General features: G+C 39.3%; 1 protein-coding gene across 2 annotated transcripts; it reads left to right on the top strand.

Moving 5' to 3' along the window:
• Positions 1-1,611: 1,611 nt before the first annotated feature.
• On the top strand, positions 1,612-12,808 carry LOC120543725 (calpain-5-like). 2 transcript variants are annotated; one of them, XM_039776927.1, is made up of 13 exons: positions 1,612-1,874; positions 3,664-3,852; positions 4,119-4,250; positions 5,375-5,583; positions 5,998-6,190; positions 6,276-6,466; positions 6,867-6,944; positions 7,040-7,235; positions 7,320-7,442; positions 9,765-9,967; positions 10,501-10,622; positions 10,737-10,873; positions 12,026-12,208. In XM_039776927.1, the coding sequence occupies exons 2-13, from the start codon at positions 3,688-3,690 to the stop codon at positions 12,206-12,208; spliced, it is 1,932 nt and encodes a 643-aa protein (XP_039632861.1). In that variant the 5' UTR covers positions 1,612-1,874; positions 3,664-3,687. The 2 variants fall into 2 exon arrangements, with proteins under 2 accessions (XP_039632861.1, XP_039632862.1); XM_039776928.1 differs by lacking the exon at positions 1,612-1,874 and having other exon boundaries at positions 3,688-3,852; positions 12,026-12,808.
• The last annotated feature ends 161 nt before the right edge of the window (positions 12,809-12,969 follow it).

Genomic DNA, 12,969 nt, shown 5'->3' with positions numbered 1-12,969 from the left:
AAAGGTATGGTTCCGTGACACGCGGGACAAGAACGGGTCAAGAACGGGACGAGAACGGGACAAGAACGGGACAGTTGGATTTAGGAAAAGATCATGGGTGGGGTTATAAAATGAACGTTTGTGTGACACGCGGGACAAGAACGGGACAAGAACCCCGGTCTCTGGGGTGAAAGTCCTATGTTGTTTGATGCAGAATTTCGGGCTTTCATACTACTCGCTGCCATTGTCGCTCCTAATACTACGTCATCTTAAAGTGCAGCAGAGCTGCTGCTCTCCCAGGTGTATTCCATACACAAGCTGTAGGGTGCTTTTTATGTCGTATCTGACGCTGAGAGGCACTGCCCAAGCGTCCTTATTTTACAAGTTGGGAGTGAGAACGGGTTATAAATAAAACAAGAAATACAAAGTGACATAGAATAATATGTCAATAAAAGATAATGGCATTATGAAAGAAAAACACACTCTCTAAAAAGGGATTTTGAAAAAAAAGTCTGATTTTATTTTCGGCCACTTTGGGGCTCCATACGTACATGAGGGAAGCCCCTCGAGGCCTTGTGACATATTGGGCTAATATAAATATAAAATTAATAAATTGACTTGGTTTGAAGGAGGTTATTAACTTACAGTACATTGAATTGACCATTTAAATATTGAAAGAAGTTTTAAAATACTTGACAATAATGTACATCCTGTAATTCGCCCAAGAAGTGGAAGTTCTGTGATTGCTTCTCATTTTCTTTTTTTATTTGTTTGTGACAATCATCTCATAAAAACTATGTCATGTTGATTTGGCATGACATTTTCTTAGAACATGTACAGTACAGTAGATTCCCACAAGACAGAGACTTTGGTGACCCCGTTACCCTTTCCCTAGAGCCACTATCAGACCACACTGGTCAATGCCTCTTGTGCTCCTGTGAAAGTGACAATTGTAGATTAGTAGGCCTTACTGATGGTCTTCATACACTGTGTGACTATATTTGTCTCCCCCTCTCTTAAACATGCCTTTTCTCATGAACTTGTGATCATATCTGAAACTTCCCATTGGTCCTCTCTCACATCATTGCTAATCCAAATAATTAGATTTTCTTCTTCTTCGTGTCTACTTTGCTACTGCATGAAATTACCTTATTACTGTTGGCTCTCTACTAACATTCTTCTTCAACAAGTTTCCATGCTGGAAATATTAAGACAGGATGTGTCCTTGTAAGAGAGTCAAAGTGCCTCTTGTGCTCCGTGAGCTTTAAGCCCGGACCACTGAGAGTCTGCCAGTTTGTCTTATTACCACAAATCCCTTACAGCATGAAGATAGCACATGGCTTATTAGTTATGTTTGTTCTATTTCACTGACCCCAGGTAACTGGAAGATCTTCTTTTATTTTTTTGGTGAGGCAAAACAAAACAGAACAAATAATTTAACAGAGATATCTGTGATAAAACAATCAGCACATACAGTGAGACATTAAATATGAGCTTTCTTTTGTTACTGTAAAAGAACAGATACTGAACAGAACAGGTTTTAACTTGTTATACCTATGAGTAGTTGGGTGGGGGGAGTGAAGGTGTTCAATTTCAGTCTCCCCTTCCCTCCCTTATCAGCCTTTGCTTAACACCTCCTGCTGCAGAGAGGTGCTCGTCAGACCAGTTTTCAGGCCGTTGTTGTGTGCAAATCAGTGTGTTTCGGGGAAGTCCTTGTAGCCAGAAGTTGAAACTCAAGAAACTGGATTTGGTTCTATAAAAAGTTGAACAGACTGTTGTTGTATGTAACATATCTTATGAGAGAAATGTGGCTTTGATTTGAACACGTCTCAGGAGCCGGAGGACATTGGATGTGTTTGAGCTCATCACTGCAAGGATAAGACAGCTTACCACAGGTGAGTGTTGCCTTTAACCTCTAGTATTTCAAGTCTACACTTATTTTCTTCATCTAAGTTTGAACATTCTTATACATTTTGCTTCGATATGGTTTCATTGTATTAATATTTATGCCATTTTGTGTGGATAATTTGATTGTTTACCATCACTTCAATACTGCCTGTCCTTCCTTACAGAATGACATGGGCTGGTGTTTTACAATGCTCTTTACAATTAGCCTTTTAATACTTTACTAAAAGGTTTTGTCCGGTACAAGTCAGTACAAGCTCCTTTTTGAAATGTAAAATCTTTAACCATGGCTGCAGCCTGAGGATATCTGCTGTCTCATCACCACGGTGTACTGGCATGTTTGATGGAAATGTCTGGAATGTGACCTGCTAACACCTTTGCACAAATGACAAAGATTAAACAGAGAGTATAGGACCAAAAACTTACAACGGACGTCGATATAAGAAAGAAACGTTTCAGCCAACAGACATGTGCTACACTTACTGTATTGTCCAGTAAAGAAGGGAAAATAGACCACCAAAAATAAACTGCCTGACCACATTAGCCAGGAACTCTCAAACAGATAACACACACACAGGCTCACAGCCTTGTCTACCCCCTTTACCCAGAGCCACTGAATCTTGCTATGACATCTGAAGGTATTTCACTCATTCTTAATGTCTCGTTAAACAATAATACCGGGAGGTAATAAAATCCAATATGGAGTAGAACAAACTGTTGGCTCTAGGTGTGGCTCTAACAATGCACATGCATAAATAGGTCACTTGTGTGTGGGAGGGCGATACAGGCAGGTAAAGCACCTGGAAACTTCCTTATTGGAGAGCAGGAAGGAATCAGTGCCCTACTGCTGCTGTCTGAGAGCTACAGTGGGCATTTGATGTTTGTTCTTTTTTCTTCTAGTATTTTTTTCATATACACAATACATTATCACATAATTTAGACATTTAATTTCTAGCTAAACTCTCTGCAAAGCTACATACATATTTCCTTGATTCTTTTTTTTACTACGACACAAAATACATGTTTTTGGGGTCTTCTTGTGAAGAACAAACTTCCTTTTATTTTCTTGCTGCTTCCAGTCAATTCAATTCTGAATGCTGTATTATTCTTGGCAAATATAAAATATCAAGATTCATTCAAAATGATTATGTTGGCACGTATTGTCCAAACGCAGTCTTAAGCGGTCAGTGTGAGGGGACAAAAAGATCAAGAGTTAAAATATCTTCATTCTCTAGAGAATACAGCTGTGTTGCTTATCACTTCCTCTTTCATAAATATATGTATTCTTTTTGAGGAGAAATCCAGCCTTAAACACAATTCATGTTATTCTTTGCAATACTTAGTTTGGACAGTTTAGGTCAAAACTGATCCACAAAGTCCCCGATTGCACGTACTGTGGCAGCCTTTGTTGCCTAGTGTTGATGTGTAATTTTTATTTTTTAGGTTATATTTTGGGCATTTTAGGCCTTTATGTTTATAGGACAGATGAAGACATGAAATGGTAGCTTGGGTGAGATACCTTTAGAAATGTAGCTTTCCATTTATGGGCTCTTGGTAATGTTTTAGTGAAGATGGATAATTCTAGACTAGACTGTCTGGAGGGACTCTGGGTCACATGTTTGTCTGCTGTTGATCTGGGAATAAAGTAGTTCAGAGTTTTATAGGGTGCACTTCAGCAGGCTTTGCCCAAAAAATAGTCAGAAGTTAGAGGGAAATCCTTCCCACAAAAAGTACTTAACACTAAAAGTCAGATGTCTGGTGTCTGTTATCACTCTGCAGCTGTGAGCCTTCAGTGTCTGGACCATGTTCTCCTCTGCTGTTCCGTACAAAAACCAGCACTACTCTCACCTGAAGAGGGATTGCATCAACGACAAGAAGCTGTTTGAGGATCCAGAGTTCCCAGCCGTCAATGCATCTCTTTATTTTAGGAAACCACCTCCTGGTCGTGTGGAGTGGAAACGGCCAAAGGTGAGTGGCACAGGAGGTAGTGGTAGTCACTTACATCCATCAGGGAAGGAAATGATTGCTACAAATGAACATAGTCCTATTTTACTGTACCAGGTGGCATGTAAATATAATGATTTGCAAATGGTTTTGACACATTCAGTGCAGAGCTGAAGCTTTGTAGTTAAAGTAAAAAGATCACTGCACCACCACCACACTTTAAATCATCTGAAGATCAAACAACTCAGAAAACGTGTGTAAAATCCTTCACGTTCACTTTTCTGTTGTAGGAGATAAGCAATGAGCCCCATCTGTTTGTGGATGGCATCAGCTCCCATGACCTGAACCAGGGAATTGTGGGAAACTGCTGGTTTGTTGCTGCCTGCTCCTGTCTGGCTTTGAAGCCAAACCTCTGGAAGAAGGTGAGTTAATTTGTTTTTTTATATTGAAAGTGTAAGCTGAGGTGATGGCGTAAGCAAATATTAATAAGGCTTATGTATTGTAGTTGTGATAGAAAACTGCAGTTACTGCAGGTACTGCAGCCCTGGGGTAAAGGGTTAGGGTTGGAACATATAACCAGCAGGACAGCAGGAATTGATCTGAGGGGGGTTCATACATGATTAACAGCCAAACCAAACTAGTTTGCCAAATGACTTTTGTCTTAGCTGGTAGATGGTACCATTTCCATGCATTCAACATAATGTTGATACTTAAAAATAAAAAATAGGGCAATTTCGACCATAATGGAAGAGGAGAACTTTTTTTCAAAAACGTTTTGTTGGCAAAATGTCACAGGGTTTTCCCACTACATTTCAGAGAATATACACAATGTAACTGATAGAGCCTGTGTGAGTCTTTGGAAGCTATCCAGTGTCACATATTTTAATCTTTAAAAAGTAATTTCTGGTTATAGTTTCAGTGCCTCATTCGCAATTTTTTTTACAATGTTATGAACTTCAAAGGTCTCATATGTTGCTCATTTTTAAGTTTAGGTTCTGAAACACGTTTTAGTGCCTTTCTCTTTAAGACTCCCTCCCAAAAAAGCCCAGTCTGCTCTGATTGGCCAGTGTTTCTGGTTCATCTGCAGCTACACTCTTGGTGTCTCTGCACCCTCATTGCAGCCGGTGGGTGACTGTACCAGCACTGTAGCAACACTTTCTACATAGTATAGTTGTGACATGAAAACATTCAATGTCTGCTTTATAAAAAATACTTTTTTCTTTTAACAGTATAGGGCCTTTAAGAAAGCCATCAACACAACGTTATTAAAGTCCAACCTTTAGCTGATGATTGGATTAACATTATTTACAATATTTTGATTCTGAAATAATACTGCAACAGGGAGTTTATGAAATTATATAATGCATAACAAAAGTATACTGCACCTACATTCATCCCATATTACATTTTTGTGTGAAATAAACATCATCAGCATTAAATGGTACCTTAATGGTGTGTGGTGTGTGTGTGTGTGTGTGTGTGTGTGTGTGTGTGTGTGTGTGTGTATGTGTTTGTGTGTGTGTGTGTGTGTGTGTGTGTGTTCCAGGTTATTCCTGACTATAAGGAGCAGGAGTGGGATCCCAAACAACCGGAGCGGTATGCTGGAATCTTCCACTTTCAGTTCTGGGTGTTTGGAGAGTGGGTGGATGTAGTGGTAGACGACCGGCTGCCTACAATCAACGGTGAACTCATCTACTGTCACTCGAAAGACAACAACGAATTCTGGAGTGCTCTGCTGGAGAAGGCCTACGCCAAGTCAGTAAACGTAAACATAAATAGATTTGTATTTATTTAGTTAGATCTAGTTGATACTATACACCAACAAAACAACCTAAAAATCATATTACTTCTACAAATACTACTACTTAGACTAATAATAAAAACCAAATATTTGCAATGCATAAATGACAATACAACTAATGCTGCTTTCTATACATTGTACAAAGCCCATGCAATTTTGAAAAAAAGTATGTGTATATATGTGTATATATAATATGTGTATCATATTATATTGTGTATTGTTGCAGACAAATTATTGACAATATGTTATTATGCAAAACAAAATGCAAATAGGTAGAGTCCATTCTTGTGTTTAACTGTATTATATTTTCATATGTCTGAACATATATGTCCAACTTCAAACCTATCCCCTGCACTCTCTGTGTCCAGGCTCCATAGCTGCTATGAGTCCCTGGAGGGGGGAAACACCGGAGACGCTGTGGTGGATTTCAGTGGATGTGTGGCTGAAGCCATCAACCTGGAGAAAGAAGCTTACTGGAAGGACCCGAAAAAACAGGACCAGCTGTTTGAGGATCTGCTAAAGGTCTACGACCAGGGAGGAATCATTAGCTGCTCCATTAGGGTTTGTGCTCTTTGTGAATATGTTGCTTCTTTGTCTCTATACTTCAGAGATAGATACTGACCAGTTGTTTTTATAATATCATCAGGCACAGCCTCATGAGATTGAACACAAGATGGCAAACGGACTGGTGAAAGGCCACGCATATTCAGTAACTGCAGTGAAGAAAGTGCGTTTGGGTCACGGGCTGTTGGCCTACTTCAAGAATGAAACCATTTCTCTGATCCGCATGAGGAACCCCTGGGGCAAGACTGAGTGGAAGGGAGCTTGGAGTGACAGGTGAGAAGTGCTTCCAGTTCATTATTTTCTACACTGTTGTAGTTCTGACCAGAGGAAGAGCTCTACGGTGTGCACTCCTACTCACAAGCTCACCACCAGGGTTGTGTATAACTATTCAGATGGTAATTTGCCATATTGTGGTGAAAATAGTGACTGTGTGGAACACACTGAGGCTGAGCACATGGTGGGACAGCAGAGGAGTCAGTAATGCTGCAGGAGTGGTCAAGCTTTTCTTCTGTTGTGAAATCTTGTCACATTTGATCTAATGTAACCGCTTTAATTTGACTACCGAAACAATTCTTTATTAAAGGTGCATTATAACTTTAAAAATATTTGTTTGCATCTATAAGCATTTCATGAGCATTAACCATCTCCATTTGCTTTGCTTGCTGTTTGTCAGCTCTGAGGAATGGTCAAAGGTTGGTGATACGGAGAGGCGCAACCTTGGCATCGTAGTAGAGGATGATGGGGAGTTCTGGTGAGTGATAAGGTTCCTCTAATCGCAACAGTCCACCTGTGGAGTTTATCTCCTCTTTTAGAGTGTATTAATGCATTTTCTCTTCACATCCACAGGATGTCATTCACAGACTGGTGCAAGTTCTACGAAGATGCAGATGTTTGCCATCTCCTCAATACTTCGCTGATCAGTGTCCATAAGACGTGGAACGAGGTTGTGCACTTTGGGAGCTGGACCAAACACGCAGAGCCGCTTTTAAACCGCTGCGGTGGCTGTGCTAACCACAAGTCGACATTCCTGCAGAACCCACAGGTACTCTTGAATGGACTCCTCACATCATCTGTGTTCATGCACATGTATACATTCATATTCACTCCATTTTGACTTCTTTTACAGTACTTGTTTGATGTTACAAAGGAGGCTGACGAGGTTCTAATCACCTTGCAACAGAAAGACATGAAGATCAACAGACAGTTTGGTCAAGGAGAAAATCTAAGTATTGGCTTCGGTGTCTTCAAGGTAACATATGGTGTAACATTTCCACTTACTTTATTTATCTAATGAACGATTGATGACTGATCTATAAACTGCATAGTGCATGATAAGCAGCAGAATAGTTATTAAACATTTGAAGGGTATGGGAAACTTTGCACAAAGATCATGGCGAGACTCAGATGAGTTCATTACAGAGGAAATGGTCTTCACATGGGACGCAGACGTTAGTTAAAGGTCAGTTCATTTGGGGCGAAAACAGAGTCATTTCATCACAATTTGGCTTTTATTTTGGTCAAAGAATTTGGCTTTTCTACACATTTGCTGAGCAAACAGTGAACAGTTTAGTGTTTTACTGGCAGGCAGACTTTACTTGATATGGTTTATCAGTACCAAAACAGACTATTTCGACAAGAGGCTAAATCATACATGATTAAACACAACACATGCACATACTTTAGTTGATTGTTTCAAGCTGAAAAACACAGCGGAACCAAACACAGTGACCATTTCCTTCAAACTCCCAGTAAGGTGCAAAGAGTTCAGTTGCCTGTGTTCTAATACAGTGCTTCTGCAGCCATAATAGAAAGCTCATGCATTGTGGGCAAATTTTGTATTTGGTATTACAATATACTGAACAAATGTGAAACCACAACCTCACAAAAAACTTAATGTGAGGAGTTTTACAATGGAGATAATTATGTCTGGAACTGCAACATTTATAAAGAGAAATACAACTCAATAATGTTTAATGCAAAGTCAATGGAATCTTCTCATACAGCTGCAAAACTACTCTGCCAAACAAAATTGTATCCTACTTGCTGGGATTAGATTGTCACATTCAAATGAGACCATATAACCGTACGCGGCAAAACTGACATCCCATTTCCTGTAATGTGATTTACTTGCCAGAGATCTGGCTAAGTTCAAACACACTATACACTCTTATCACGCTGACAGAAGTGCTGCCAAAGGGATAGGTTCTGGACAGCAATAAATGCTGATGCCACAAGCAGCATGTGATTAACAACGCAGCACACAGCCTGTTGTCCTGCTTTGAGCCTGAACCTGGATTTAACCCTTGTCATCTATGGTCATCATGCTGTATCCTCCTCCTTCATCTGATGACACTGTGTCCACATTCTCTGCTTCTTATGTTGTCACCCACTACACTTTGCGTTTTCCTGTTTGAGAAGTATATCAGTTGTAGGACTTTCAGTCATACAGTAACGGGTACTTTTATTGCCATTTATGAACCAAAATACACATAAAAAATATGTATTAGTTGACACCTCAGGGCATCCCAGCAGCTCAGTGAAAGCCTGGAGGAGGACTATGATTATTATGTTAATCTACGACTGGCTGTTAACTGCTCAAACAAGAAGTACATGCAGTATAACCTTTTTAAATGTGCCTATTTAACACACCATTCATCTTACCAGTGCAAGAATCATATTACTCTGTGTTTTTAATAAAATTGTAATAAAATACAGACTTATGTTAATCTATTATTCTACCAACAGGAGGCAGAAGAGTTTTGTAGGCAGCAAACAGTAACTTATCACTACTCTAGATGCAGTTTAAAGCCTTAGAATTTGGTTTGGGGTTAGATTGACCTCATGTCCACCTCAGTGGAAAATTCACTTTGGCATCTTCCAAAGTACAGCATAGGTACATACAATACGCATTACACAGCACACCATTAAAAACATAAAGAATATGCAGTATACAATATACAATTGTGTAAATGGGCAGGTAGCGGCAAATAAGTTATATGAGAGCTTATAAAATAACAAGTTTTCACAATTGCATTCATTCTGTGTTCAATGCCTGTATGGCATTCAGTAGGTAAAAGTACTCTGAAGTACATGTATTGTAAGTGTATATATTGTGTATTATACACACATTACATTCTACATACATTTTGGGACCATCACAGTTTTGATCATATTTGGGATATGATGTTTACGGTGAACATAAATTCATACCTTTTTTTACATAATTCTAACAGAATCCAAGTTTCCGATAATCAGTTGTGTCTTGATTTCTCACCTCCTAAGCCACTTTGTTCTGCGCCAAAAAAGAACGTTCAAAAACCTGAATCAAGTGCTCAAAAGCCACAGTGTCCTGGTTTCTGTTAGGGTACTCCAGGTAGCCTATCCAGGTGTCTCAAAGCCAGATGTTTACATATGCAAACACATAACCAGACTAATGGTGCACATGTAAACGCAATGCATGTAACACTCATTGTCACCTGCCAGACTTTATATCTGATGAGTAAAGTCAGCTAACTGTTCAGTGATCTTTAAATGAACACTAAATAAAGCCCAAATGCTTTTCCTTTTCCAGGTGGAACTGAACAGGAAGTATCGGATGCACGACATCCTGACCCAACAATGTGTGAACACATCCACTTACATCAATGCTCGGATAGTGTTTATGAGATGCATGCTCCAACAGGGCCGCTACGTCATCATCCCCACCACCTTTGAGCCTTACAAGCTGGGGGATTACATGATCCGAGTTTTCACCCATGTGGAATCAGGCTGCAGGTACAACTGTGATGGAGAGGTGATGTTGAACCAGTGACCGTGTGTGATGTAAATAGCAGCATGACTGGGTTTTATGTTGCCAGACAGAAATGTAACATTCATATAATTATCAGATCTTAAGAGACACTGTGAAAGTGAAAGCTAGAACACAGCTGTTTGACTAAGCTGTTGATCTGTGTTCAATTCAGACATTAAGGGATGGACTCCAAGGAAAGCACCCAAATGACTGTTTTGGAGAATTTAGACTATAAAATGATGTTCACATCAAATTACTTCAAATGCTTTTCTTGGCCAAATATTCTGTTTTGCCAGATTTTGTTTCTGACGATCTTGTTGGCAGACCTAAACACAGAACCAAATCACATACAGGTCATCCAAGTTGGCTAGTCCAATCAATGTTTTTTCTATGAAACAGGATCCCAATGTCACTTCTCATTTCTTCCAATTTGATTATAAAAAGATCTAGGTCAGAGAACCAAGCAATAGGAACTCTACTCCTCTCATGGTGCCTAAATTCTCCTCTACTCTCACAGGGAGTTGACAGAGGATAAGCCGAAGGTAAAATGCTGGAGTTCATTCCTTGGATACCCACAAGCTGTGACTCACATCTACGTCCACGGAGCTGAGGAGCTGCAGAAGCAAGACAATACAGGAGGTTAAAAGGACTTTATACAAGCCAGACTTTTACCCTAAATCTATTAATCAGTGTAATCAGCCTGTAGTCCACCAATATGATTTGCTAAAATGAAACTCTAATGTATTCATGCAGGTGCAGACCCTTATGTGATTATAAATTGTGAGGGCCGGTCGGTTCGATCCACCATCAAGAAGGACACCCTGCAACCAGAGTTTATGACCAGCGCCATTTTCCACAGGAAGAAGCCCAGAAATCCCATAACTGTGGAGGTAAGATGGCATCCCTCTGGTCCTGATGACTGTAATTAATCTCGGCAGTACAAAGGGATTGTGGGTCACTGTCCTGTGGAAACCATGTATCTTAAAAATGTCAGCTTGTCTGACTCAGAAAGACAGCCTAATTTCCAATATCAATTATCAATCAATATCAATAATCCAATGTGTTTTCATCGTCAGTCATTTTCAGAATCCTTCAATTTATCTAAAAATCATAAAATTATATAGATATATCACTATCAAGTAACACATTAAGCTGCTCCTATTATACTTATTGAAAGCAGATTTTACGCGTGTTCATGTTGACCATACAAATCTAAAACCCAGATGACATAAATGCACACCCAAAACATTAACAGAACATTATTACAACACACTTTAACTAGGACAGAAACATATTATTTTCCCATGAACCTTTGCATCGCTTCAGCAGAACAGTTCAGATGAACCCGCCCATAGTTTTCTGCTTAATATGGTCTGTGCACTGCATACTTAAGCTGATTATTACAAACAACTAATGTGATTTAGTAATGAATATGGTTTTTAACAACACATGAAAGAATAAGTAGTGACCACTAAATATTAAATAAACTAAATCTGGGTTTACAGTAGCCTGACAAGCCAGACCCACATCAAGATGTTGGGTCTGGGAACTCACCATTGGCAGGGCTCAATCCGAGGGGCGGGATATATGGTTGTCTTTCAAATTCCCTCGCACTCATAGCCAACCAGAGCAAAGCTAATTGATAGATTAAACTTTTGCCGTATCCGTTGGCAAAACTCCGAACACATCTTCCTATATATATATATATATATATATATATATATATATATATATATATATATATAGGAAGATGTGTTCGGTATATAGTGTTCACAATAACTAATACAAATAATATAATAAGCAGACTGATTCCATGAACTACAAAAGCTCACATATAACTAGTGATCAACTGACAGATGTAATGGCAGCTTGTAATTGGCTGTAATTGAGAGCACAGGACATCATCTTTGCCTGATGACATTATTGCTACATAATCAAATCAGAGTCACCAACCCTCTGTCAAAGCCCTGCAGATGATCTGTGGTCATTTTTTAATATGTGGCGGCAAACCTCTTACATACATATTGACTGGTTTTCCTCAGGTATGGAACAGCAACGCAGTGAAGGATGAGTTTATGGGCCAAGTGGTGTTGTCCGGGTCGGTGAAGGACTCCTCTGGCCCTCAGAGGCTTCAGCTGTTGAAGCGAGGACAGAAGACAGCTGACGAGATGCCCGGTAAAATCAGTCTGAGGATCGTCACTTCTACTGAGCTGACCGCCATGTGATCTCGCCATTGAATTGAGAGAGGGCTGGATCTCTTTCATTGCTGAACAATGTGGTGAACATCTTACTTGGCACGTGCCATCATCAAAGCACTAGACCTGTCGTGGTTCGATCTGTTCTCTAAGGTCCAGACACACGAAGCGCTGGATGTCCCTGGTTGTGTGTGAATTTACATAATTATTTGCACTTGGTGAATTGTTTGCAAAGTTGAGAGGTGAGCAGGGCATGACTGAATGTCAAGTCCTGTCATTTTTACCTAAAGGTTTAATCTTTTGAATGACCTTTTTACTTTTTAAATCATCCCTGTGTAACTTATAATACATTTTTATATTGGCGTTTTTTGTAAAGTTATTCTTTTTTTATGTTCACTATAGATACCGTCATATGGCAGTAATTTGTCATTCAAGTCTTAACATGCGTTATAATTTTGTCCAAACTTATAGCATGTACAACACATAATGTATCATCTATTTCTATAATTCATAACACACTCTTTTCTTTCGTCCGTTCATATCATCATGTTTCATTCTCATGATTATTAAGAAAATGCAAGACACTGAATGGCATAAAGAATTAAAAGAAATCCAACCTAAGAATCACAATAGACTACAATCATTAGCACAACTCTGGTTTTCTTCCTCTTTTTTATTTCAGTCCAGTTCCGAAACTGCAATATTTTGTTTGTTTTTTTTACACTCAAGACACAGCCATGCACAATTCAAAGTTCAAAAAGTCTATTGCTTCAACCACAAATAAAAATAGT

The sequence above is a fragment of the Perca fluviatilis genome, chromosome 16, assembly GCF_010015445.1.
Source record: "Perca fluviatilis chromosome 16, GENO_Pfluv_1.0, whole genome shotgun sequence".
Classification (NCBI taxonomy): Eukaryota; Metazoa; Chordata; class Actinopteri; order Perciformes; family Percidae; genus Perca; species Perca fluviatilis.
This window is presented reverse-complemented; position numbering and strand designations above follow the sequence as displayed.